This window comes from Somniosus microcephalus, chromosome 5 (genome assembly GCF_052327205.1).
Source record: "Somniosus microcephalus isolate GS21.2 chromosome 5, FLI_Smic_1.0, whole genome shotgun sequence".
In the NCBI taxonomy this organism is placed as follows: domain Eukaryota; kingdom Metazoa; phylum Chordata; class Chondrichthyes; order Squaliformes; family Somniosidae; genus Somniosus; species Somniosus microcephalus.
Genome location: NC_140991.1, coordinates 202,113,732 through 202,141,334, shown reverse-complemented (window position 1 = coordinate 202,141,334; position 27,603 = coordinate 202,113,732). Strand labels below are relative to the sequence as shown.

General features: G+C 48.4%; 1 protein-coding gene across 1 annotated transcript in view; it reads right to left on the bottom strand.

Moving 5' to 3' along the window:
* Positions 1-27,603, bottom strand: part of LOC147117522 (zinc finger CW-type PWWP domain protein 2-like) — a 139,642-nt gene that overhangs the window by 4,221 nt on the left and 107,818 nt on the right. The window contains exon 5 of the mRNA XM_085988575.1: positions 22,364-22,497. Within this exon, the coding sequence (XP_085844701.1) occupies positions 22,364-22,497 (134 nt within the window). The remainder of the gene's footprint in view (positions 1-22,363; positions 22,498-27,603) is intronic.

Below are 27,603 nucleotides of genomic sequence, written 5' to 3'. Positions count from 1 at the left end.
AGTATTTATGTGGCTGGTCCAGTTAAGTTTCTGGTCAATGGTGACCCCACAGGACGTTGATGGTGGGGGATTCGGCGATGATAATGCCGTTGAATGCCAAGGGGAGGTGGTTAGATTCTCGCTTGTTGGAGACAGTCATTGCCTGGCACTTCTGTGGCGCGAATGTTACCTGCCACTTACCAGTTGTCCAGGTCTTGTTGCATGTGGGCATGGACTGCTTCATTATCTGAGGAGTCTTACTTCAATTCCATGTAAACTAATGGATTGATTTTCAGGTATAAACTTGAGGATTATCTGTATAACAATAACCTAGTAAATAGCTGTAATCATGGCTTTAGATGAGGAAGATGCTGCCTGACTTGATTTCTTTGAGGAAGTGACAATCCAAGTTTACCGTGGTAAGCCCTACAGCGCCGGGTACTTAGGGCTAGATTTTCAGTATAGACAGTTTTGGGGCGCTAACCTTAGCGCCCGCCCGAAGTTAGCGCACGCCCCAAAGTAGCGCCCCGTTGCCGGAAATTCAGTGGCTTCGCCCTAAGAGAGTGGTGGAGCGCTAAAAGAGGCGTTCCACTCCTACCTTTAGGCGCTAAGCCGGCGGTCCAGAGGGATAGCGCCCAGGCGGGGCGCAGCACGGGTGCGGTCATTTTTGCACTGACAGCAGACCCCGTGGTGCCGACCAGCTCTTAAAGGGGGAAGGAATGAATTGGTCTGCTGCCACGCCCTGCACACTGCAGCCTTGCAAAGAGGCCTCAACACTGCTGCTCAGCCCCAGGGAGTCATGGCAACGCCAGAGAAGGCCCGTCAGCGTGCCCTGCGCTTCTCAGAGGGTGATCTGGACATAATGGTCACAGCTCTGGAGGTGAGGCGCAAGATCTTGTTTCCAGAGAGTGGGAGGAATCCAACCCACCATGACTACACCAAAGCCTGGAAGCAGATCGCCCAGAGGGTGACGTTCACCGGCGAGGCCCCCAGGACCCACAAACAATGCCGTAAAAAATACAACGATCTGACCAGGATTGTGAAGGTGAGTAGCCTTTCCAGTCTCCTCCTCATTCTTGCATGTACACCTGACATGATGGGCAAAGGGACCTGAAAGTCCTATTGGCCAGCCCTCAGCCAGCAGCATTGGGACAGTCATGAGCATCAAATGGCCATTCGGCACTCTACACTTTGGCCAAGCTATTCCACCATGGGAGGCAGTGCACAGTACATCAGGGCTTCACTCTGTCCAAGCTATTCCACCATGGGAGGCAGTGCACACTACATCAGGGCTTCACTCTGTCCAAGCTATTCCACCATGGGAGGCAGTGCACAGTACATCAGGGCTTCACTCTGTCCAAGCTATTCCACCATGGGAGGCAGTGCACACTACATCAGGGCTTCACTGCGCACTTACAGCCCGTCCTTTCTCTTGCAGGCTAAAGTAGCATTTAATCGCCAGGCCCGTGCCAGGGGTGGCCGCGCCAAGCTGCAGAAGCTCACTCGGCTGGAGGAGCGCGTGTGTGTGCTCATGGGAGCCCGTGTGATTGTCCCCACAGCGTGCGGTGTATCCGACCCTCCACTGCCCGGCAATGGTAAGGACCTCGCCTTTTGGCCCTCTCGCGTCGCACTGGCCCATCCGAGCTACCTCCTTTGCCACTGTCCCACCAATGCGCTGAATCCCACCAGTCCTAACTCCCTCGCTGACGCCGTCTCCTCACTCTGAAGCTACTCTTGTGCATTCCTGCTTTCAGCTGGTGACGACCAGGACCCTGAAGCTGTCAGTGACAGCACTTCCGACCAGGAGGAGGAGGAGGAGCAAGCCGGACCTTCGGGGGAACAGTCACGTCCCGCAGGAGAGGAGGAAATGCTTGACACCTCCTCACTGGACGAGTGCCTGGAGGAACTGTCGCAGGGCAATGCAGCTTCTGGGACCAGTGGCGTCCAGCCACCCAGGAGCCGTGCGCGTGGCCCGCGGCCTTCCCCCCGGGGGAAGGATCAGAGGGGAGTGCTGCTGCTCGGCACACTCGCCGTCACCAACGCGGCAAGGGTCCCCTAGTTCGGCCCCCTCCTCCCCAGCGGGAGAGTCGCGACTCCAGTCCGGACACCTTCACTTCGGAGGAGGTGCGGAAGCTGGATAAGATGGCCGACGACTCAGACCGGCGCCACACGGAGCTCATGAGCGTGGTGGGGCGCATGCCTGAGGCCATCGAGTCACTGGCGACCAGTGTGCGCGAGTTCGGGGCAGCAACTGCCGCGAGTGGCCGCTTGCTGACTGATGCCGTCAAGACCCTGGCGGATGTGATGCGCGCGCACACCAGGACCACAGGGCCACTCACTGCTGCCACACGCGCTGTCTCAGGCAGGCATCGCCAGGGCAGGCGCCGCGCTGCACCATCCCAGCAAGCCGCCCGTCGGCTGATTGCTGCGGATCCTGCAGTGCGGGCCCGGCCGAGTGCCACCGCGCCACAGCACCAGCCAGCGCATCCCAGACGCCAGCTGGCCCACATTGCGCCATCCGTCGCCGCCATTCCCCCTCTGGGGCGTCAAGGGCAAGCGGCTGCAGCTGATGGTGGCCAGGCTCAGGTGCGCCACTCAGCAGACGGCCCCTCGAGGCCCAAACGCCGTGTAGGCAGCCCCCCAGCGGCATCTGGCGGAAGGGCATCTGAGCCTCAGGCACCTTCCCCCAGCCTCGCAGCAGCCACTGGGCAGAGCTTGCGAAGGAGCAGCAGGCCGGGCAGGGGAGGCAAAATGCTGGCCAAGGTCTCGCCCTCGCGGGCCACTCAGTAGAGGGTGTGGGCAGCTTTCCTTTAATATGGCGGTGGCCATCTTTATTTTGCCCATGGTTGTGCTTTTGGAGGGCTTTTTTTGCGTTAGGCCGACGTTGAGGCCCGGTTTGAATAAAGGTGGAGTGGCTCCTCCCCAGTTTGTGGGAGTGAGTCGTTTGTTGGGCTTTTTGTGGGGCCCGTTTATTGTTTTTGGGGATTCATGTGGGAAGGGCTTTTCATTTTTGTGAAATAAAAAATTATCTTTATTCATGCAGTCTCCATGGTTGTTCTTCTTAGTGTTTGTTGGCTTCGCCGGCTGAGGGCTTGCGGAGCGGCTGCATTCATCTTCCCTCATGGCCCCTGGCCATTCCCTGACAGGGGGCTTAGAAGTACCGTGTAATAAGGTGGCGTCGTGCGGCCCTTGGCCCTGGTCGCTCCCTCCTGGGAACGTACTCCTGCTCCTCCTCCTCCTCCTCCTCCTCATGCTCCTCCTGCTCCTCCTCCTGAGGTGCTGGTCCAACGTCAGGTGGCAGTGCCTGAGTCCTGCGGATAGCCAGGTTGTGTAGCATGCAGCAAACCACCACAAATTGGGAGACCCGGTCCGGCGAATACTGGAGAGCTCCTCCGGAGTGATCAAGGCAGCGGAACTGCTGCTTGAGGACCCCAATAGTTAGCTCGATGATGTTGCGGGTGGTTTGATGGCTCTCGTTGTAGGCCTCTTCAGCAGCGGTCCTGGGCGCGCGGAGCGGGGTCATGAGCCAGGTGCACAAAGGATAGCCTTTGTCCCCGATGAGCCATCCTCTTGGGGGAGGCTGTGCCTGGAACATGTCATGCACAGTACTCTGCCGCAGGATAAAGGCATCGTGGCTGCTGCCTGGGAAGCTGGCATTGACTGCCATGATGCGCTGCTTGTGGTCACATACCAGCTGCACATTCAGAGAATGGTAGCCCTTCCTGTTGCGATACTGCTCGCCATGCTCCAGAGGGGCCCGCAAAGCCACATGCGTACAGTCAATGGCGCCCTGCACCAAGGGGAATTCCCCGAGTCTGGCAAATCCCAATGCGCGCTGATGCTGGCTCTCGAGGGCCATGGGGAAGGAGATGAATTGGCTTCTCCTTCTGAACAGTGCTTCGGTCACGTGGCGGATGCAGCGATGCGCGCCATACTGGGAGATGTTTGCTATGTCCCTAGCAGCGTATTGGAAGGAACCGGTGGCATAGAAGTTCAATGCCACCGTCACCTTCACTTCCACCGACAGAGACGTCCTGCACCTGAGCTTTGGCCGCAGATCTCGGCGAAGCAGGTGGCAGATCTCTGCAATCACCTCCTTTCGGAATCGGAGCCTTCTAACACATCGCGCAGCACTCATGTTTAGGTAGGAGCGCTGCTGGCGGTATAGCCTGACTGGGTAAGGCCTACGTGGCCGACGCCTGTAGCCCCCTCTGCCTCTAGCCAGGGCTGCCCCTCTCACAATGTGTCTGCGAGCCCTACGGACATGGCGCTGCAGCTGCGCGTTGGCACCCCATGCAGCCCCCATCAAATCCTGGCAAACAGTCTAATTTCCAAATGGCCACTTGCAGCGCTATGGCCTGAGTCCAAAAATACCTGGCTCTTGCTGCTTGAAACCAGTTAGCTATCCTCCTTGTTGTGTCTCCAGAAATGCGTTGCACAAGACTGTTTTCTGAAAAAAGGATGGCCTTTATACTGGAGAGGACGTTCCCTTTAATTAGCGCCCCCCGGGGCCCGCGCTGGTTGTGTTGCGTTCCTTTTTCCAAACGCTCCGGCCGCCCGCCGCACAATGGGGCGGTCCGACTGAAGTTTGCAATCGGGGCGGCCAAAGGGCGTTGCACGAGGATGTGACGTCATTTTCTGCGCGCGCATCCGGGCGGGCGCTAAACTTTGCGCCGGCGCTAACGGGCTACTTAATTTGGGGCGGGGCGCAAACTGCGCTGCGCCCGGGCGCTACACGCATAGCGCCCGGAAATCACTTCTCTTAAGGCGCTAACTGCTGGCGCAAGCGACTGAAAATCTAGCCCTTAGACTTCCAAAAGGCATTTCATAAAATTCCACATGAAAGGTTAGAAATTAAGCTCATAGCTGTGAAGATTCAGGGCAAAGCTAGGGTATGATGAAATAACAACAGAAAATGCTGGAAAAACTCAGCAGGCCAGGCAGCATCCGTGGAGAGAGAAACAGAGTTAACGTTTCAGGTCTGGGCCCTTCATCAGAACTGGAAGAAGCTGGAGATGTAACAGATATTAAGCAGGTGCAGAGACAGGGGGTGGGGGGGTTAGGAGGGGAGGAAGAAATAGAAAGAACATCCTGTACTTTTGTAAGAGGCAGGAAAGATAAAATGTTGCAAATGGGAATGGCAAAAATCATACTGCATGAAAAATGGGGGCAGGGATAATTATCTGAAATTGTTGAACTCAATGTTGAGTCCGGCAGGCTGCAAAGTGCCCAATCGAAAGATGAGGTGCTGTTCCTCGAGCTTACGTTGAGCTTCATTGGAACAATGCAATAGCCCGAGAACAGAGAGATCAGAGTGGGAGTGAAGCGGTGAATTAAAGTGACAGGCGACCGGAACCTCAGGGTCACCCATACGGAATGAACGGAGGTGTTCCGCAAAGCGGTCGCTCAATCTGCGTTTGGTCTCCCCAATGTAGAGGAGACCGCATCGTGAGCAGCGAATACAGTATATTAAATTGCAAGAAGTACAAGTAAATCGCTGTTTCACCTGGAAGGGGTGTTTGGGGCCCTGGACAGTGGGAAGGGAGGAGGTAAAAGGGCATGTGTTGCATCTCCTGCGCTTGCACGGGAAGGTGCCAGGTGAAGGAGCAGGGCTGTAGGGGGTGATTGAGGAGTGGACCAGGGTGTCGCGGAGGGAGCGGTCCCTTCGGAATGCTGAAAGGGGAGGTGAGGGGAAGATGTGTTTGGTGGTGGGATCACGTTGGAGGTGGCGGAAATGGCGGAGGATGATCCGTTGAATGTGGAGGCTGGTGGGTTGAAAGGTGAGGACAAGGGGAACCCTATCGTGGTTCTGGGAGGGAGGGGCAGGGGTGAGAGCAGAAGTGTGGGAAATAGAACGGACACGGTCAAGGGCCGTGTCAACCACGGTAGAGGGGAATCCTCGGTTGAGGAAAAAGGAAGACATGTCAGAAGCACTAGTATGGAAGGTGGCATCTTCAGAACAGACGCGGCGGAGACGGAGAAACTGGGAGAAAGGAATAGAGTCCTTACAGGAAGCGGGGTGGGAGGAAGTGTAGTCCAGGTAGCTATGGGAGTCGGTGGGCTTGTAGTGGATGTTTGTTGAAAGCCGATCGCCAGAAATGGAGACGGAGAAGTCAAGGAAGGGAAGGGAAGAGTCGGAGATGGATTGGCTGAAGGATAGAAAACAGCAGGTACTGGTTAGAAGAGTAATGTCACACGTACTCCATAAATTGTTTTGAAATAGCAAAGAATGAAATTGGAAGAGATTAGGGATTGATTTTAACTCCTTCCACCTGGCAGGAATGGGGCAGACATGGCCCGAAAATCATGGGAATACATTTATGGCTAAAAATTCGGTTGCGTAGTGCATTGTTGTTTGGGCGCTACCGGTGCTAGTTTGGCTCAAAAATGGCATCTGAGCAGTGCGCACACACTTCTGATGTGGGCCGTGCCGAACGACATTTTGGTGAAGGCGTTAGCATCGGTGCTGGGAGTGTGTGGCGGACGTATGCAGATCGTGACAGACGACAGCGCTGACGTTTTCGACTTCAACACTGCAGCTAACACCCTCTCTTAACCTCGCTTAGCTGAACATGCGTTCAGCAGCAGGAAGGACCCCCCCCCCGCCCCCACCAGCGCTATTTTAAGGGATCATCACCTACTTGCTGGTTAGTTGCTGAATGATTTCTACTAGCTGCTGCTGAGTTTGTAGAAGTGTTTGGTGCTTTCTAGACTTCTTTAAAGTTGCCTAAGTACTACAAGGAGTGGTGTGGCATGTGCTCAAGGACTTGATACTGACTTGTAAGGGGTCAGATCAGTTGTTACCAGACATAGGTGCAGTAGTTTGCATCCCCCTTTGCCTGCAGCGTGACAGGGAGAATGAGCAGAGGCAACACAGAGCAGGACAAGCTGCTAGAAGAGGCAGGAGGAGGGGGGGGAAAAGGGCTCTCAGCAGGAGTCCATATCCACCCAGGGTCTTCAGGGAGCAATTCTCCTAGCTCAACCTCAGCGAGGAACAGTGCATGTGATGTCTCCATTTTACCAAGGAGGTGCCCATTGAAATCTGCCACCTGCTGTAGGCAGACCTTCAGCCTCAGTGCAGGTCAAGGATGACATTGCCAGTGGCTATAAAGGTGACCACTTCGCGTCGGGCTCCTTCCAGGCTGGAGCAGACGACATCTGTAACATCTCCCAGTCCGCCGTACACTCCTGTATAAGGGAGGTGAGTATGTATGTAAAGAGGTCTGAATACATTTTCTTTTCTCTTGCCAGAGAGAAGCAGGCAGAGCGAGCACATGGCTTTGCCAGGATAGCAGGCTTCCCCACAGTGCAGGTTGCAATTGATTGCACATGTCACTTTGCGGGCGCCACATCTCAATTTGGAGATGTAGCTCAACTGGAAGGAATTCTACTCCCTCAATATCTAGCTGCAGTGTGACCATACTCAGTGCATCATGTAAGTCAATTCTTGGTATCCTGGCAGCAGCCCTGATGCCTTCATTCTGCGGCAGTCTGCTGTATCATCAGCATTTGAGCCACAAGACAAACCAGAGGGTGGCTGCTGAGCGACAACGGCTGGCTCATGACTCTGCTGCATAACCCATGCACATGTGGGCAGCATGCATATAATGAAAGCCATGCTGCCACATGGAATCTGATAGAGCAGACCATTAACGTCCTTAAAAAACGCTTCCACTGACTTTTCCGCTCTGGAGAAGCCCTGCATTACTCATCAGAGCGCGTCTCAAGATTTGTCCTGGTCTGCTGCATGCTCCACAAACTTGCCATCAAGAGGGCACAGCACTTGCCACTAAGCATACGGCGACCAGCTGAGGAAGAGGAATAGGAGGAGGCAGAGGAGAAGGAGGAAGCAGAAGGGAGGAGGCAACCCAGATAGCCCCCTTCTGTCCGGCTGTATGTGCTCGACTCATCCGACTGTGGTACCAGTGAATGCAACCCCAATTCCACATTCATCAATAGTCCCACACCTTACCTTCCCTCTGTTACTGACCACCACAGTATCCTCTTGGTCACAATGCTACAATAAAAGCCACCTGAAAACAAACATTCCAAACCAATTTTATGAATCAAACCATTACAGTAGTTCATTCAAAAGTCAACTAATCAGCCTTGTGCATTCCCTTAGTGCCTGTCTTCAGTGTGCCTTTGCCTGTCCTAATGCTCTTACGCAGTGCTACCCCCCAGTGGCTGCAGCATGGCTGGTGGTAGGCTGCTGAATTTCAGTGGGGGAGATTGCAAATGGCCTTGCAGGACGACCTTGAGCAGTCTGGGCCTAGTAGACCCAGCTTCGGACTGCACCACCTCGGCATGGGTGGTAGCAGTCTGGCTCTGGCTGACAGGCAACAGCAAGGGAACTGGCAGAGTGGCAGTGGTGGGAGGATGAATGCTGTCATCTTAAGAGAGGACAGCTGGTTTATCCACCATGGAGCCACTGCCACTCCTCCGAGGCGGTGCCTCAGCAATCCTAGTAATCTGCTGAAGGACAGATTGATGAACTGCTGGGACATCCTGCAAGCCCCTTTCCACACACGTAAACCCAGCCATGATGGCAGTAGTCTGTGCTTGCGTGACAGCAAGCTGAGCTTGCATGACAGCAAGCTGAGCTTGCATGACTTCAGTCTGAGCTTCAGCACTGCAGCACTCAGATGTAGGGTTGCTTCTGCTTGTGCTACAATGGAAGCTGAGACATCGGCCATCAGATGCTGCATGCTGGTTGGGTCCAAAAGTGCGCGAATGGATCTGCCCACCCCTTCCATGCTGGAAAGGATGGTCTCCAAGCTCTGTGCAAGGTTGGAGCTGGACTCCTCCATGCTCCTTGACATTGCATTCAAGCTTTCTGGCAGGCCTGCCAATGCACCAAGCATTTCATTGTGCATACTCATCAACTTTGTTCTGTAGGGCGCCCCATCAAAGTCCTTACCCGAGTCCTGTGCAGCAGAATTTGTGTGCGACCTCGCCCTCCGGGGAACTGGCACCTGCGCTACCCTTTCCCCCTGCCCTGACTGCAGGCCACCCGTACCTGGTGACTCACCATGTGCAGATCCTGCCTCTAAGCTATCCTCTAAAGTCCACGCAGTTCCAGTATCTGAGCTGTTAGCTGCGACTGTCAGATGAAGTGACGGTGTTTCTTCTTCATCATTTCTCTCCTCTTCCTATTGCATCACTGCCTGGCCAGGTTGGATTTCTTGGGTCGCCGAATGAGAAAGGTACATGGGTAGGATTGTGGTGAGGGGGAGGGGAAAGCAAGAGGTGCATGCTTACAACATCTGCAGTTTGTAAGTCAGGAGAGATTGTGGAATGAGGGGGAAGTGGGATGTGAGAAGGAGTAGGTATGAGTATACCATCATCTTCAGAGGTTTCAGCACTGCCGCTGGCCACGGTCAGTCACAGCTGCTCCAATTATGGCTAGCACCGTCTCCTTGAGCGGGGTCAGATAGGGAGGCACATTTGTCCCTCTACCGTTAGCTGCCACTGTCTACGATTGTGTGCCACCTTGTCCTGCAAGAGAAAGGGAAGTGTGTCAGTGAGTGTGGTTCGATGTGTTTGGCTGATATGGCTGTCATGATTAAATAGCTGGCAGTGTGTGCAAGGTGTGCGATATGGGTGTGAGACTTGCAGCAATGGTAAGTGTGTGAGGGTGAGATGGAGCATATGAATGTACGGTATGAGTCATGATTAATAGAAATTGTTGGTAGGTGAGTAATGGGGGTGTGGTGAATAGAACAGTGTGTGAGGCTAGTAGTGCAGTTTGTGGGATATGGCATTTGAAGAGGCATTCACTGACCTTGACCACTCATGTGAGATCACTGATTTTCTTCCGGCGCTGCATCCAGGTCTTCGGGGCAACACTGTTGGCATTGACCTCATGGCTATCTGCTCCCATTGCCTTCACAATGTCTGTCTAGAGGACCTCCTGTGGAAACAGGGCCTCTCTCCTCATCTCCACCTCCTGCACTAAGGCCTCCAGTGCTGTGTCTAAGAACCTTGGAGCCCTTTCTCTGGCCTACTGTGCCATTCCTGTATGTTTCCCAGATGAAACTCCCTTCTGCAAGAAAAGGGTGTAAAAGAAAAGACAGCCATCCGTGGCTAAGTAAAGAAATTAAGGATAGTATTTGACTAAAAACAAGGGCATATAAGGTAGCCAAATCTAGTGGGAGGATAGAGGATTGGGTAAACTTTAAAAGACAGCAAAAAGTAACAAAAAGATTGATTAAGAAAGGGAAGATAGATTATGAAAGTAAATTAGCAAAAAATATAAAAACAGATAGTAAGAGTTTTTATAGTTATATAAAAAGAAAAAGGGTGGCTAAAGTAAATGTTGGTCCCTTAGAGGATGAGACCGGGAAATTAATGGTGGGAAATATGGAGATGGCAAAAACACTGAATGAATATTTTGTATCAGTCTTTACAGTAGAAGACACTAAGAATATCCCAACACTGGACAAACAGGGGGCTATAGGGGGGGAGGAGCTAAACACGATCAAAATCACGAAGGAAGTGGTACTCGGTAAAATAATGGGACTCAAGGCAGATAAATCACCTGGACCTGATGGCTTACATCCTAGGGTCTTGAGGGAAGTGGCGGTAGGGATTGTGGATGCATTGGTAATAATTTTCCAAAACTCCCTGGAATCAGCAAAGGGAAAACTGCTAATGTAATGCCCTTATTTAAAAAGGGCAGTAGACAGAAGGCTGGAAACTATAGACCGGTTAGCCTAACATCTGTGGTAGGTAAAATATTGGAGTCCATTATTAAGGAGACAGTAACAGGACATTTGGATAATCATAATTTAATAGGACAAAGTCAGCATGGTTTTATGAAGTCATGTTTGACAAATTTGCTGGAGTTCTTTGAGGAAGTAACATATAGGGTGGATAAAGGGTAACCAGTAGACGTAGTGTATTTAGACTTCCAAAAGGCATTTGACAAGGTGCCACACAAAAGATTATTGCTTAAGATAAAAAATCACGGGATTGGGGGTAATATTCTGGCATGGATAGAGGATTGGCTATCTAACAGAAAGCAGAGAGTTGGGATAAATGGTTCATTCTCGGACTGGCAATCAGTAACTAGTGGTGTTCCACCGGGGTCAGTGCTGGGTCCCCAACTCTTTACAATCTATATTAACGATTTGGAGGAGGGGACCGAGTGTAACATATCAAAGTTTGCAGATGATACTAAGATGGGAGGGAAAGTAGTGAGTGAGGAGGACATATAAAACCTGCAAGGGGACATAGACAGGCTAAGTAAGTGGGCAGAGATTTGGCAGATCAAATCAATCAAATCAAATCAAATCAACTTTTATTGTCATTGTTAGTGCACAGTGCAGTACAACGAAATGTAGGCTTGCGGCTCCCGAGAGTGTACATTTGGATAAAGACATTTAAACGTTCAACATACATTTGGCTTGCAGTATATTAACATAAATATAACCATAATAAAGTGCATTGGCAGATGTGCAGGCTTTAGAGTTTATTTGTGGAGTTCAGTAGGATGACAGCCTGGGAAAGAAGCTGTTCCTAAATCTGGTCGTACGGGTGCGAATGCACCTGTAGCGTCTCCCAGATGGCAGGAGGGCGAACAGACTGTGGCTGGGGTGGGTAGGGTCTTTGATGATGGACCGTGACCTCCGTAGACAGCGTTTCTGGTATATGTGCTCTATGGTCGGTAGCCGGGTGCCGGTAATGCGTTGGGCAGTTTTGACTACCCGCTGCAGGGCTTTCCGGTCATAGTAGCTACAGCTGCCATACCATACTGTGATACAGTTTGTCAGGATGCTCTCTATAGTGCAGCGGTAAAAGTTAGAGAGGATCAGGGGTGACAGATTACATCCCTTCAGCCTCCTTAGGAAATATAGGCGCTGCTGGGCCTTCTTCACCAGGGAGGAGGTGTTGAGGGACCAGGAGAGGTCTTCCATGATGTGGACTCCGAGGAACTTAAAGCTGTCCACCCTTTCCACCACAGCCCCATTGATGTGGATGGGGGTGTGACTTCCGCCTTTGGACTTCCTGAAGTCCACAATGATTTCTTTTGTTTTCTTGGTGTTAAGGGCCAGGTTGTTATCAGCGCACCACTTCACGAGATGCTGGACCTCCTCCCTGTAGGCTGACTCATCGTTGTTGGTGATCTGGCCTACTACCGTGGTGTCATCCGCAAACTTGATGATGGTGTTGGAACCATAAACAGCCACACAGTCGTGGGTGAAGAGGGAGTAGAGGAGGGGGCTCAGCACACATCCTTGTGGGGCCCCCGTGTTCAGGGTCGGGGGGGGAGGTGTGGTTACCTAATTTGACAGACTGGGGTCTGTTTGTTAGGAAGTCCAGGGTCCAGTTGCAGAGGGAAGTGTTCAGGGCAAGAGTTTGGAGTTTGGTGGCCAGCTTGTTGGGGACGATAGTGTTGAATGCTGAGCTGTAGTCTATGAACAGCATTCTGATGTAGGTCTCCTTACCATCTAGGTGATTCAGTGCCGAGTGTAGAGCAGTTGTGATTGCATCCTCCGTTGATCTGTTTGCACGATAGGCAAACTGGTGTTGGTCAAGGGAGGCAGGAACACAGGAATACAATACTGGAAAGTGTGAGGTTATGCACTTTGGCAGGAAAAATCGTAGAGCAAGTTATTATCTTAATGGCAAGAAACTGGAAAGTACTGAAGTACAAAGGGATCTGGGGGTCCTGGTGCACGAAACTCAAAAGGTTAGTATGCAGGTGCAGCAAGTGATTAAGAAGGCCAATGGAATGTTGGCTTTCATTGCTAGGGGGATAGAATATAAAAATAGGGAGGTATTGCTTCAGTTGTACAAGGTATTGGTGAGACCGCACCTGGAATACTGCATACAGTTTTGGTGTCCATACTTAAGAAAAGACATACTTGCTCTCGAGTCAGTACAAAGAAGGTTCACTCGGTTAATCCCGGGGATGAGGGGATGGAAATATGAGGAGAGGTTGAGTAGATTGGGACTCTACTCATTGGAGTTCAGAAGAATGAGAGGCGATCTTATTGAAACATATAAGATTGTGAAGGGGTTGGATCGGGTGGATGCGGGGAGGATGTTCCCGATGATGGGTGAAACTAGAACTAGGGGGCATAGTCTTAGAATAAGCGGCTGCTCTTTCAAAACTGAGATGAGGAGGAACTACTTCACTCAGAGGGTGGTAGGTCCATGGAATATGCTGCCCCAAAAAGCTATAGAAGCTACATCATTACATAAATTTAAAACAGAAATAGACAGTTTCCTAGAAGTAAAGGGAATTAAGGGTTATGGGGAACGGGCAGGAATTTGGACATGAGTCTAGGTTCGGATCGGTCATGGCCCTGTGGGTAGCAGAGCGGGCCCAGGGGCCATGTAGCCTGATCCTGCTCCTATTTCGTGTGTCTAATTCTGTTAGATTCAGGAGATGGTTCAGTGATAGTAGATTGGCGGTTAGGATCAGATCAGCCATGATCTTATTGAATGGCGGAGCAGGCTCGAGGGGCTGATTGGCCTACTCCTGCTCCTATTTCTTATGTTCTTATGTTCTTATGTCAGGAGGGGGAGGAAATTGGGAGGGGAGTGAGCGCTGGTCAGTAACGGCGCACGGCTTTAATGTGGAACCGGGAGGAGCATGTAAACCAGGTAATCCTGAACGCAGCAGGCCCAATGCCTGCAGCGTTCAGGGCAAACCAATTTCTGGTTTGGGTCCTAAAACAGGCATTAGGCCCCTTGTTAGCATATCCAATATGGCGTTGGACATGTTTCCGATGTTGTTTGGGCCTCTAAGTTGGCCCTCTTTGCACCTGTTTTCCACCAAGAAGACAGGCACAACGAGATCCAATTTCACGCCCAATTGGATGCTACAATGGGGGAGTGTAGGGTTGTTCTGGATGAGTGAATTAAGATATAAGTATTTTGTGTTTTGAATTCCAAGATTAGATTACAGTCCTGTAATCACTCTAGGGAATCTATTGTTTTTATTCAGGAGGGGACTTTTATTCAAAATTAGGTTCTCTTTTTTCTGACATAGGCTTTAACAGTGTACACAGGTAGCCACTCTATTGTTGCTTTGTCATAATGTAGCAGAGATGCAAAAAGGCAATAACAGAGGCTCTGACTATAATCTTTCTGTAATGTATGTACCTTTAAGGGGAGAACTACTTTTTACAGCTCCTGTATACAGTAGTACCGGCAGTGACCACACCTGTATATAAACCCTGAGTAATGATCTGTACAATTAGTTCTAGAGTAACCCTCATTCAGTAAACACCTGTTGAATCGTTCTCTGCAGTCTTGTTGTCTAATTATTGAAGGACACAACATCAAGATACACGGATCTAACATTGGCGACGAGCAGATTCGAACCTACCTGCAACTCTGCATCACCTCCCAGGGATTCGCTCCTGGAGAACAGTGGAAGAAGGCCGAGTCCAGAAGCACGGTCGTCGACCACGGGCAACCCCCCAGTCATCCAGCGGAGATTTGAGCATCGCAGGGGAGGCTGTCAAGAGCCAGGCTTGGCTTTCCAGTCACGGTGGTCCAGCGAAACGGGCTGGCAACAGGTACTGCGCAGACCCTTCCCGGACAGCGGCGGCTAGAACCGACTGAGCGGCGCAGAAAAAGGCCGAGCAGCGTCGACGGGGGAGAGAGAGAGGGTAGAGCACACAGGGCGCAGCCGGTGTTCAGGACCGAGCGGCATCAACGGGGGAGAGAGGCGAGAGAGAGCAGAGCGCAGCCGGTGTTCAAGGGCCGAGCAGCGTCAACGGGGGAGAGAGGCGCGCAGGAAAATGCGCAGAGCGCAGCCGGTGTTCAAGGGCCGAGCAGCGTCAACGGGGGGAGAGGCGCGCAGGAAAACGCGAGGAGCTGCCATTGCCACGAGGGCCGCAGAGAGCGGCATTGGCAGCAGCGCAGGAGCAGCGCACGAAACCCACAGGGCGTCGCCGTTTGCCACAAGGACTGCCGAGAGCGGCGTTGGCAGCAGCGCGGGAGGCGCCATTTTAAGCCGCAGCGGGGAAGAAAGGAAAGCGCGGGAGACGCCATTTCAAGCCAGTCTAACAAGAGTGGCAGTATCACAGCATTCAACAATGAAGTCGAAGATTGGACGACATATGTCGAACGTATAGAAGTATACTGCAAGGCGAATGAAGTGCCAGATGACAAGAAAGCGCTGGTATTGTTGAATTCAATGGGTGCAAAAATGTATGGCTTACTACGAAACCTAGTAACCCCAGAGAAGCCAGTAGAAAAGGATTTTGAAAACATAGTGTCAATCCTACAGGACCACTTAAACCCCACACCGCTGCCGATAGCAGAAAGATTTAAGTTTCACAAAAGGAACCAGCATAAAGATGAAAGTAATGCTGAGTATTTAACGGAACTGCGCAAGCTATCGAAACACTGCCAGTTTGGAACGGGACGAGCAGATACTTTAAGGGACAAGTTTGTGTGTGGGCTTCAAAGTGAAGGAACCCAGAAACGGCTCATAACAGAAAAGGATCTTACGCTGGACAAGGCTTTCAGCATTGCAGTATCACACGAAGCAGCAGCACGGGGTGCGGCAGAGATACAACGGAGACCACAAGAATATGGCACAAATGAAATGTCATACGGAACAGTGAAGTGCTATCGCTGCGGCAGAACAACACACGACCATAATGATTGCTGGTTCAAGGACAAAGTGTGCAGACAGTGTGGAAAAGTAGGACACATAGCAAGAGGCTGCAGGTCGGGAAAGAAAACCAGCAGCAAGAAATCTCCACAGGAGAAGGAGAAGAAGGTACATAAGGTGACGGAGAGTAGTTCAGATGAACAGAAAAGTGATACAGACTCCGGAAGCAAGGAGCTGGGTTGTCAGAAATTACATAAGGTAATCAAAATGGAGGATCACCAAACTATCTGGGTCACGCTCAAGATAGCAGGAGTCCAAGTGAAATTGGAATTGGACATAGGATCAGCCCTAACAGTCATAAACTGAAGGGACGACAAGCGGCTATTCTCACATATACCCTTGAGAGATACAAAGATTGTCTTGTAGACGTACACGGGGCAAAAAGTCTACCCCAAAGGAAAAATAAGGGTGAACGTTATATATAACGGCAAGGAAACACCAAAAATGGACCTATATGTATTGCCAGATGGAGGACCACCACTACTAGGACGTGAATGAATCCGGAAGATACAGCTAGATTGGCATTCCATACAAGCACTGACTGTAGATGCCAAAAAGGATGACGACATCACACCTAGATGACTGTCAAAAATGCTAACTGACGCACAAGAAGCGTTCCAGCAGGGACTCGGAACACTAAAAGGCATAACAGCGACGATCAAAATAGAGGAAAATGCAAGCCCAAAGTTTTTTAAGGCCAGACCGGTACCTTATGCGATCCGCCCAGCCGTCGAAGCAGAGCTGGAAGGTTTGGAATGTTCAGGAGTACTGTCCAAAGTGGACTGGAGCGAGTGGGCTACACCCATCATTCCTGTAATGAAGAGGTCATTGAGTAATACGCCTGGGGAACCAAAGAAGGTTCGCATCTGTGGGGACTTTAAGGTGACAGTGAACCCAATCCTTCACACTGTACAATATCCGCTTCCGCGGATTGAAGATATTTTCGCCTCGCTATCGGGAGGGAAATGCTTCACTAAGATTGATCTGGCCCAGGCGTACCTGCAAATGGAGGTAGAAGAAGCCTCGAAACATTACCTCATGATCAACACTCACAAAGGTCTCTACCAATACAATCGGCTGGTGTTCGGGGTAGCATCAGCTCCGGCTATTTGGCAAAGGGCAATGGAACAAGTCCTGCAAGGGATTCCAGGGACCCAGTGTTATTTGGACGACATCCTGGTCACGGGCGAAATGACAGTGATCACCTCGCCAACCTGGAGCAGGTGCTCACTAGATTGAAGGAATATGGGCTCCGAGCTAATCGCCACAAATGCGAGTTTTTCCAGAAGCAGATCTCGTATTGTGGCCACGTTATTGATAAAGAAGGGTTAGATAAGTCCCCTGATAAGATTGAGGCAGTAGTCAAGGCTCCAGCACCGGAAAATGTGTCACAACTGAGGTCGTTCCTCGGGCTGGTGAACTACTACCATAAGTTCTTGCCGAATTTGTCTACCGTACTACACCCACTGTACACCCTACTGCAAACGGGGGTACCATGGAAGTGGAGTGACGAATGTAAGCGAGCTTTCCAGAAGAGCAAAGCATTGATCACATCAAAAGAGGTGTTGGCTCATTTCAACCCAGCACTACCAATTCGGTTGGCATGTGATGCATCACCCTATGGCATTGGAGTGGTGCTGTCGCACAAATTCCCGGACGGCTCGGAGAGGCCAGTAGCCTTTGTGTCTCGGTCACGAACCTCAGCCGAGCGTAACTACGCCCCGATTGACAGGGAGGCCCTCAGCCTAGTGTGGGGAGTGAAAAAGTTCAATCACTATCTGCACGGGCAGAAGTTCACCATGCTGACTGACCACCAACCACTTGTCTCCATCTTTAATCCAAAGAAGGGCGTTCCGGTGATGACTGCGCAACGGCTACGAAGATGGTCCCTTTTTCTAGGGGCGCACCAATATGAAATCAAGTATAAGGGCACGAAACAGCATGGAAACGCTGATGGACTATCACGCCTGCCACTGCCTACTGCGGAGGAAGCACCAGCAGTGGATCCTGTCAAAATATTTCATTTGACTATAATTGAATGCTTGCCAGTAACTAACGCGGGTATAGAGAAGGAGACCCAAAATGACCCGACACTGTCTCGGGTATATGATTTGACGGTGAAGGGATGGCCAGCACATGGCGACTCACTGTTGCCAGCATTCTCATCCAGAAGAGAACAGCTGTCAGTATGCCAGGGGACCTTGATGTGTGGGTCCCGAGTGGTAATTCCACCCAAGTTAAGGGAGAGAGTGCTCAATGAGCTTCACGAAGGTCATCTGGAAGGGGTGAAAATGAAAAGCCTTGCTAGGGCTTATGTGTGGTGGCCGGGGATCGATCAGCAAATCGAGGACCTGACAAAGGGCTGCTCAGGATGCCAGAAGGTGCAAAATGCACCACCACATGCCCCTCTACACCCATGGGAGTGGGCCTCATCTCCATGGCAACGGGTGCATATTGATTTTGCTGGTCCATTCATGGACTCAATGTTTTTAATAGCCGTGGATGCGCACTCGAAATGGCCTGAGGTGATCAAAATGTCCTCCACCACCACGGAGAAAAATATTGCAGTCCTACGGACTATTTTTGCCAGGAACGGCTTGCCAGAGCAGATTTGCTCTGATAACGGACCACAGTTTGTGTCCGAAGAGTTTCGAAGATTTATGAAAAGGAATGGGGTAAGGCATTACACATCCGCCCCGTATCATCCAGCCACGAATGGATTGGCTGAGAGGTTCATACAAACCTTTAAAAAAGCAGTAAAGGCCATGTGCGATGACGACATTCCACTGCAGCATAAGGTGGACAATTTCCTGTTAGCCTACAGAAATGCGACACATGCAGTCACCAACCAGGCCCCGGCCATGATGTTCTTTAACCGAAGGTTGAGATCTCGTCTGGATTTGCTCAGACCAAATGTACGAAGAGATGTTGAGAATAAGCAATTCCAGCACATCAATGAGAAGCCAACAAGGAGCTTCAATGTAGGGCAACCAGTCTTGGCCCGCGACTACCGAACAGAGAAATGGCAACCAGGAACGATATGTACACGGCAGGGGCCACTAATGTACACAGTGGATGTTGGGGAGAACATTGTGAGACGCCATGCTGACCAGATCCTAGAGTCACAGGAACGAGTCAACCCCATGTCTCGCCCATACGTACCTGGTGATGAACCCGACGTACAGGTAGCATCTACCCCAGAAACAGTAGCATCGGAAGCTGATGAACCAACCAATGACAGGGGGCCAGAATCACCTCCGCACCAAGAGCAAGACACTCGGGAAAGGCGCTGTCCAGAAAGGATCAGGAAGCCTCCCCAAAGACTGAATTTATAAATAGACTATTTTCAGCTAATGTTGCATGTTAAAAGTGTTAATTGTAATTAGTTTGATATTTAATTGTTAAATGAGTGTTATGGTACTGTTAATCTAAAAGGGGAGGAATTGTAATGTATGTACCTTTAAGGGGAGAACTACTTTTTACAGCTCCTGTATACTGTAGTACCGGCAGTGACCACACCTGTATATAAACCCTGAGTAGTGATCTGTACAATTAGTTCTAGAGTAAACACCTGTTGAATCGTTCCCTGCAGTCTTGTTGTCTAATTATTGAAGGATACAACATCAAGATACACGGATCTAACACTTTCAAACATTCATGGATATGGATGTCAAAGGATTGGCGGGTTGCAAATGTAATTCCTCCATTCAAGAAGCAAGAAAGGGATAAACAAAGTAATTATAGACCAGCTAACATCAGCAGTGGGTAAGTTTCTAGAGCCGATAATATGGGATAAATTTCATACTTACTTAGAAAAACATGAGTTAATTAAAGACAACAAGCATGTGTTTGTGAAAAGCAAGTCGAGTGTCAAAAACTTCTTACAGTTCATTGAGGAAATAATGGAGTGTATTGATAAAGCAAATGCAGTGGCTGTTGTGTATATGGAGTTTCAAAAGGCTTTTGATAAGACGCTGCATCAGAGGGAATATTGAAGATGGATAGTGTAATGATCAGTAACATGTCATTCTAGAATGGTACGCTAGGTGGAGCTGTATGTTTAGTAGTGGGCTACCCACAAGGCAGTAGTCAAGATGGATGCCTGTACACTAGTCCACATGGCTGAATAAATGACTAGCTCAAGCTAGCTGTTCATAATGAAAACGTCTATTTATTTATGAACATAACATGGTACCAGGATTGGTAATATCTGCTGAATATTGTGAAACGTGACATGGAGAATTTGAAGCCACCGGAGGGTTTGAAACTCACGGGGAATGTCGACTGCAATTGGCGGACGTTCAATCAACAATTCGAACTCTACATTGCTGCCATCGGGTTCGGTACGAAGCCAGACACAAGGAAAATAGCGTTGCTGATCATGGTTGCAGGCCCGCAGGCAATAGAGGTATTTAATACATTTGTATTTGATCAAGAGGAGGACAGGGAAAAAATGGACGATGTGCTAAAGAAGTTTGATACACATTGTTCTCCCAAAAAGAACGAGACCTATGAGAGGTACGTGTTCCATTCACGGACACAGCAGCAAAATGAGACTTTTGATAGCTTTGTGACCGATCTGAAACTGAAAGCACAGACATGTAATTTCTCTGAACTGAAATCATCCATGATTCGTGACCAGATTGTGTTTGGTATTCATGATAAAAAGGTCAGGGAACGTTTGTTGAGAGAAACTGAACTAACATTGGAGAAAGCTGTGAAAATATGCCATGCCAGTGAGCTAGCTCAACAGCATGCAAAGACTTTCAGTGAAATTAATAATAATGCGACTGTAATAAGTGATAATGTTGCTGTCGGTACTGTGTCCTACAAGGGGAAGAAACATGGGCAGAGCAGAAATGCAAAGCAATCGGAGGATGGAACTTTTAATTGTAAACGTTGTGGTTACCAGCACCAGTCAAGACAATGCCCAGCATTTGGCAAAATGTGCACAAAATGTAATGGAAAGAATCACTTTGCCAAACAATGCTTTTCAAAAGTAAAAACAAAGAAAGGGCAACAAGTCAATGTGATTGAGGACACTGATTTAAATGAGACATTTTTTGTAGGAATGGTGTCATGTGACAAAATAGAAAAGGATACAGAAAATGTGCAGCCCTCAGGAATGGACAATGCTGAACATAATTTCCCAACATAAATTATCCAAATAAATTGTACCATTTAATACATTAGTTATCCTTGTGTCCTCTTCAAGTTGCACTAATACTAAATTATGGGCATCCACCAGGAACTGGGCTCAGGCTTTTCAAATTAATTTAACAAATGATAAAACAAATTATAACCAGTTGAGAAAGCAAACTTTCATCCCATAATATGGACTGGATTTTAACCTAACTCCCAGAAGTGAAGAAAGGGCAATGTGTTAATCTACTGTGTCATCCATTACCCCTTCTGTTGAGAGTTCTGCAGCTCTTGCATATCATTTTATGCTCAGCTGAGAATACATTGACATAACTGAAGATGCCATTGCAAGAAAGGTTTGCCTTTGTGCCTTGTAGTGCACTGTTCCAAGTCTGAAGTGAAATTGTTGCATTTTTTTTTAAACACAATATTATATCTGTCTTCTTGATCAAAAGAATAGCTTTCTTCAGTTCAAAGACAAGATTAAAGAGCATTAATGTACTTGCACATATACTACACTGAGAGCTGACTAAAGGTTGGTTGACTAAAGGACTAATTTTTAAGTTTCATTCTTCAAGCCAGCAGTTTATAATTTACCAGCTTATTATTTAATTACACACTAGGGCCTAGAAATTCGGTTGTGGGTTCGCCAGGGCTTTAGCGCCGGAAATTTAGCGCCGGCGCTAAGTCCCCCTGCGCGCGCCAAAAATTCAGTAGCGCCGCGCCCAAACGGCTGCCGGCACTACTAGAGGGTGTCAGCGCCTCGAAATGGGTGCTGAGTGCCGCATTGCGGCGCAATTCCGGCGCTGCGGCACCCGATGGGGAAGTGCAGGCCTCCTCCTTCAGTTAAGGAGGAGCTGCCTGCACCCGCCCGCTGGCCGTTCAAATGTTCAGAAAAATGAGCCCGGCACCTCGGACAAGTGCCGGGCTTGCAGGCCAGACGCATCTGTTCCGCGGGGGGGGGTGGAGGAGTCCGAGGAGGGAGGTGCGGGCAGGCGGCCGGCGGGAAAGCGGCCGGCCGCCGCGCGACCTTAATGCGCCGGCGCTAACTCCTGCAAGACTCGGTTGCCAAAGTCTTAGTTGTGGCTGCCACGGGCGAGGCGGCCGCAACTCAATTTCGGCGCTGGGGCCCGTCACCACGGCAACCGGGACGCTGCGCACACCGATGACGTCATCGGTGCCGGCGCAGCGCAACCGGTGTAACGCCGACGGAAGGGCCCCACTGAATTTGCCAACTGGCCATAACTCCGGCGCTAGGCCCTCCAGCGCCCCAAATGGGGCGCTAAGCCTACTGAATTTCTAGGCCTAGTTGTGATAATCCATTGCAAATGATAACGAATAAATTCAGTAAAAATAAAATGGCTACCTTGTAAATATGTAATATCAGTCAGATAAGCAGTCATGAACCAAAAACACAAAACCAATTCATCTGGAGTTCAAATCACACAATCCACATGTTTTATGCAAGTACAGACAGATCACTTTGAAAATGATCACACTGACTGCTAATCAGATAAAGTGACTTCTACCATATAACAATAAACATCGGACTGGATAAAATCCTAATGTTTTATTGGAGTTAAATGTCACCTATGAACATACCTTCTTTTTATGACCTTGGTTTTTGCTGCTTTCTTGTTTTTCCAGCATGAATGAACTAGTACATTTGTCAGATTCTTTAATTTGCTTCAGCATTTCTTCCAAATCCTGCATTAAGTCTTCTGCCTGCAAAACATCTGATGAAATACATATTCCCTCAATCTACAGTTACAATATTGTACTTATGTGCTTGTGATGTTTAAAACATGCTACTTGGAAACAATTTTTGAATCAATATATCTGTTTAGGATGGGCATATGGAGATGCTGCAAGAGCACTGATAGCATAATGTAAATGCTTAACAGATTAACTGTACTTCATTTTTAAAACTTTATATCAAACACTTCTGTACAATTGCATTTTATTTTAACATAGTAGGGTAAATTTTCCAGGCCCATCACCGCAGCACCAGGACCAGAGCACAGAAAAATTAGGACTTGCAGACATAGCACCAGGCCGACCACATGGGCCTTCTTACAGTTGTACTTAATGAACCATGTATAGAAAGCTCCTTGCTCAGATTGGGCATAACTCTGGGAACTCACCAAAGCAGGCACAAGAAATTATGTGTGTCACAAACCCTTAAAGAGCTTCAGGCAACATCTAAAGGGATGTGGCCACTAAAAGGTAAGTGGCTACATATCAGGACAAAGAGTGTTTCAACCTTTCAAAAGTCTGTAAGCATTTTCTCTGTATTTTTCATCTTTTCTAAAGACTATATTGGAGAAAAAGGAGTATCTGATAAAAGCCAAGAGAAGGCAAAACATATGTAAAGGTAGCAAATTGAGTCTGTGGATGAGTGATCATGCTGTACAGCACCCATGTCTCCTGTTTCATCACTGGCGAAATAGAGCTTGTAATGATCAGTAACATGTCATTCTAGAATGGTACACTAGGTGGAGCTGTATGTTTAGCAGTGGGCTACCCACAAGGCGGTAGTCAAGATGGATGCCTGTATACTAGTCCACATGGCTGAATAAATAACTAGCACAAGCTAGCTGTTCATAATGAAAATGTCTATTTATTTATGAACATAACATGGTACCAGAAGTGGTAATATCTGCTGAATATTGCGAAACGCGACATGGAGGCTTTGGAGCCACCGGAGGGTTTGAAACTCACGGGGAATGTCGACTGCAATTGGTGGACTTTCAAACAACAATTCGAACTCTACATTGCCGCCATCGGGTTCGGTACGAAGCCAGACGCAAGGAAAATAGCGTTGCTGCTCACGGTTGCAGGCCCACAGGCAATAGAGGTATTTAATACATTTGTATTTGATCAAGAGGAGGACAGAGAAAAAATGGACGATGTGCTAAAGAAGTTTGATACACATTGTTCTCCCAAAAAGAATGAGACCTATGAGAGGTACGTGTTCCGTTCACAGACACAGCAGCAAAATGAGACTTTTGATAGCTTTGTGACTGATCTGAAACTGAAAGCACAGACATGTAATTTCTCTGAACTGAAATCATCCATGATTCGTGACCAGATTGTGTTTGGTATTCATGATAAAAAAGTCAGGGAACGTTTGTTGAGAGAAACCGAACTAACATTGGAGGATGCTGTGAAAATATGCCATGCCAGTGAGCTAGCTCAACAGCACGCAAAGACTTTCAGTGAAATTAATAATAATGTGACTGTAATGAGTGACTGTGCGGCTGTCGGTGCTGTGTCCTACAAGGGGAAGAAACGTGGGCAGAACAGAAATGCAAAGCAATCGGAGGATGGAACTTTTAATTGTAAACGCTGTGGTTACCAGCACCAGTCAAGACAATGCCCAGCGTTTGGAAAAATGTGCACAAAATGTAATGGAAAGAATCACTTTGCCAAACAATGCTTTTCAAAAGTAAAAACAAAGAAAGGGCAACAAGTCAATGTGATTGAGGACACTGATTTAAGTGAGACATTTTTTGTAGGAATGGTGTCATGTGACAATATAGAAAAGGATACAGAAAATGTGTAGCCCTCAGGAATGGACAATGCTGAACATAAAGTTAATGCAGTAAAAGAGGACAAATGGATGATGCCACTGCAGGTAAATGGAGCATTAGTTACATTGAAACTAGACACTGGGGCAAAAGCAAACTCAATCAGTATGAGTGACATTAAAAATATGAAAGAAAAGCCCAAAATACAGAAAAAGTCAGTACTACTGAAGAACTATAATGGACAGAAAATAGATAGCTTAGGTGTATGCACACTTAAAGTGACAGTCAAAGACAAAGTGCATCATCTCATGTTTTCTGTTGTGGCTGAAGGACTTGATTCACTACTAGGTGACAAAGCTTGTGAGGACTTAGAACTGGTCAAGAGAGTCTACCGTATAAACTGTGCCATAAGCAGACCAGATGACTCAGTGGATTCTGTAGTGAGTAATTTCCAGGATGTGTTCAAAGGATTTGGAGTTCTACCATTCACTTACAAGATCCAGCTAAAGGAGGATGCTCAGCCAGTGGTACATGGTCCACGGAGAGTTCCAGCACCCCTGCGTGACCGGCTCAAGAAAGAACTGGACAGAATGACCACACTAGGAGTCATCAGGAAAGTTGAAGAGCCAACAGACTGGGTTAAGTCCATGGTATGTGTAAAGAAAAAGAACAATGATCTAAGAGTATGCATGGATCCAAAGGACTTAAATGCAAACATAAAACGTGAACACTACCAGATTCCCAAGCGAGAAGAAATCACCAGTGAAATGTCAGGTGCCAGATACTTCACAAAGCTCAATGCCTCACAAGGATTTTGGCAACTAAAACTGGATGAAGAGAGCACCAAATACTGTACCTTCAACACACCATTTGGCAGGTATTGTTTCCTCAGAATGCCTTTCGGGATAATATCTGCATCTGAAATCTTTCATAGAGCGATGGAACACATAATTGAAGGTCTGAAAGGAGTTCGGGTCTATGTTGATGACATCATCATCTGGGGCTCCACACTGAAAGAACACAATGAGAGACTGACTAAAGTGCTACAGAGCATACGCCGGAATGGACTGAAGCTCAATAAAGCCAAGTGTCAGTTTGGCATCCAGGAAGTCACTTTCCTAGGAGATAATCTATCTGGTAAAGGAATAGAGCCAGATATGGAAAAAGTAAACGCCATACTCAAAATGCCCCGACCCACTGACAAAAAAGGAGTGCTATGCATCATGGGGATGATAAACTTCATTGGAAAGTTAATTCCTAACTTGTCAGCCAAGACAGCCTGTCTGCGTGACCTGCTACATAAAACAAATGAGTTCGCATGGACAGAAAGACATGAACAAGCGTGGATGAACCTTAAAACAGTGCTGACAACCACACCTGTACTCACCTTCTTTGACCCAACAAAGAGAATCAAAGTGTCAATGGATGCATCAAAAGATGGCCTAGGCGCGGTCTTGCTACAAGCAGAGGGTGAAGATTGGAAGCCTGTTGCCTATGCCTCCAGGTCTATGACTGACTCTGAGTGTCGATACGCCCAGATTGAAAAGGAATGTCTAGGCTTGGTAGTTGGACTAGAAAAGTTCCATGGCTACATATATGGACTTCTCACTTTCACAGTTGAGACAGACCACTGCCCACTGGTTGCCATCATAAAAAAAAATCTGAATGAGATGTCTCCAAGGATTCAACGACTCATGATGAAGCTGCAAAGATATGACTTTGAACTGATCTACACACCAGGCAAACACATAGTGTTAGCAGATGCACTATCCCGAGCACCCACAATGAGTCATGTGAGCGCTACTGAGGAAGACGTGGATGTTCATGCGAGTATGGTCACTGCTGCGCTGCCCGTGTCAGACACAAAATCAAAGCAAATAGCAGAAGAAACAGTAAAAGATACAGTGTTACAAACAGTAATAGAGAACATTCATCATGGTTGGCCAAAAGGTTCCTGTCCAAAAGTACTATCACATCAGGTCAGAGTGAAGTGTCGCAAGTGGACTATTACTAAAACAGTACAGAATAGTCATTCCACAGGCTCTACGTCCAGACATGCTCAAAAGGATTCATGAGGGACACCTTGGAATTGAAAAATGCAAAAGGAGAGCAAGAGACACTGTTTATTGGCCTGGCATAAATAAGGACATTGAGAACATGATAGGCATATGTGAGACATGTCAGAAACACCAAAACAAACAAGCAAAGGAACCAATGATAGTAGCTGACTTACCAACAGCACCATGGCAAAAGGTTGGTATGGACCTCTTTCATTTGAATGGTAAAGACTATCTAATAGTGATTGACTACTATTCTAACTATCCTGAGATGGCGCTGCTCTCAAGCACATCAGTAAGCAGTGTCATAATGCATGTTAAATCCATCTTCGCCAGACACAGAATTCCCAGGATTGCCATTAGCGACAATGGTCCATGCTTCAACTGTAAGGAGTGGCAACAGTTTGCAGCACATTATGACTTTCAACACATCACATCCAGTCCTCTGTATGCTCAGTCGAATGGTAAGGCAGAGAAAGGTGTTCAAGTTCTCAAACAGCTACTGAAGAAAGCAACAGAAAGCAAGTCTGATCCTTATCTCGCCCTGCTGAGCTACCGAGCCTCCCCTTTAGACTGTGGTTCTTCACCTGCTGAACTCCTAATGGGTCGCAAGTTGCGCACCACGCTACCCTGCTGTGCAAAAGAAAAGCAGAGTAAGGAACTGAGACAGAGACTTCAACTGTTAAAGCTGAAACAGAAATCACACTATGACAAGTCATCCAAAACTCTGAAATCATTGACAAGGGATGATGTTGTCAGGATTGAGGATCCAAATGCATGGAACAGGAAAGCTACAGTTCTTGAGGAAGTAGGACCAAGGTCATACTCTGTTAGAACTGAGGAAGAACAGATTCTCAGGAGGAACCGCCGTTCCCTCCTGAAAACACAAGAAACTATCCAAGAGCAAATCGATGACAATGCCGCAACTGAACCTTGTCACTCACCACCAGAACAATCTAACACAAACACACATACAGGCTCTCATGAAAACACATCAGACTTACCTGTGCTGAGAAGATCCACACGTGAAGTAAAAAAGCCTGATAGACTTAATCTTTGAGCACAAAGAAAACTATAATAAAAGAATGAAAAGCTTAGAGTTCATAAAGTAAAGCTTTGAAAATGTGTTGACTGTTGTGAAGATGTTTATGTTGTTATGATTGATTGATATTGATTTTGTTTAACCTCTAAGGAAGGGGGATGTAATGATCAGTACATGTCATTCTAGAATGGTACACTAGGTGGAGCTGTATGT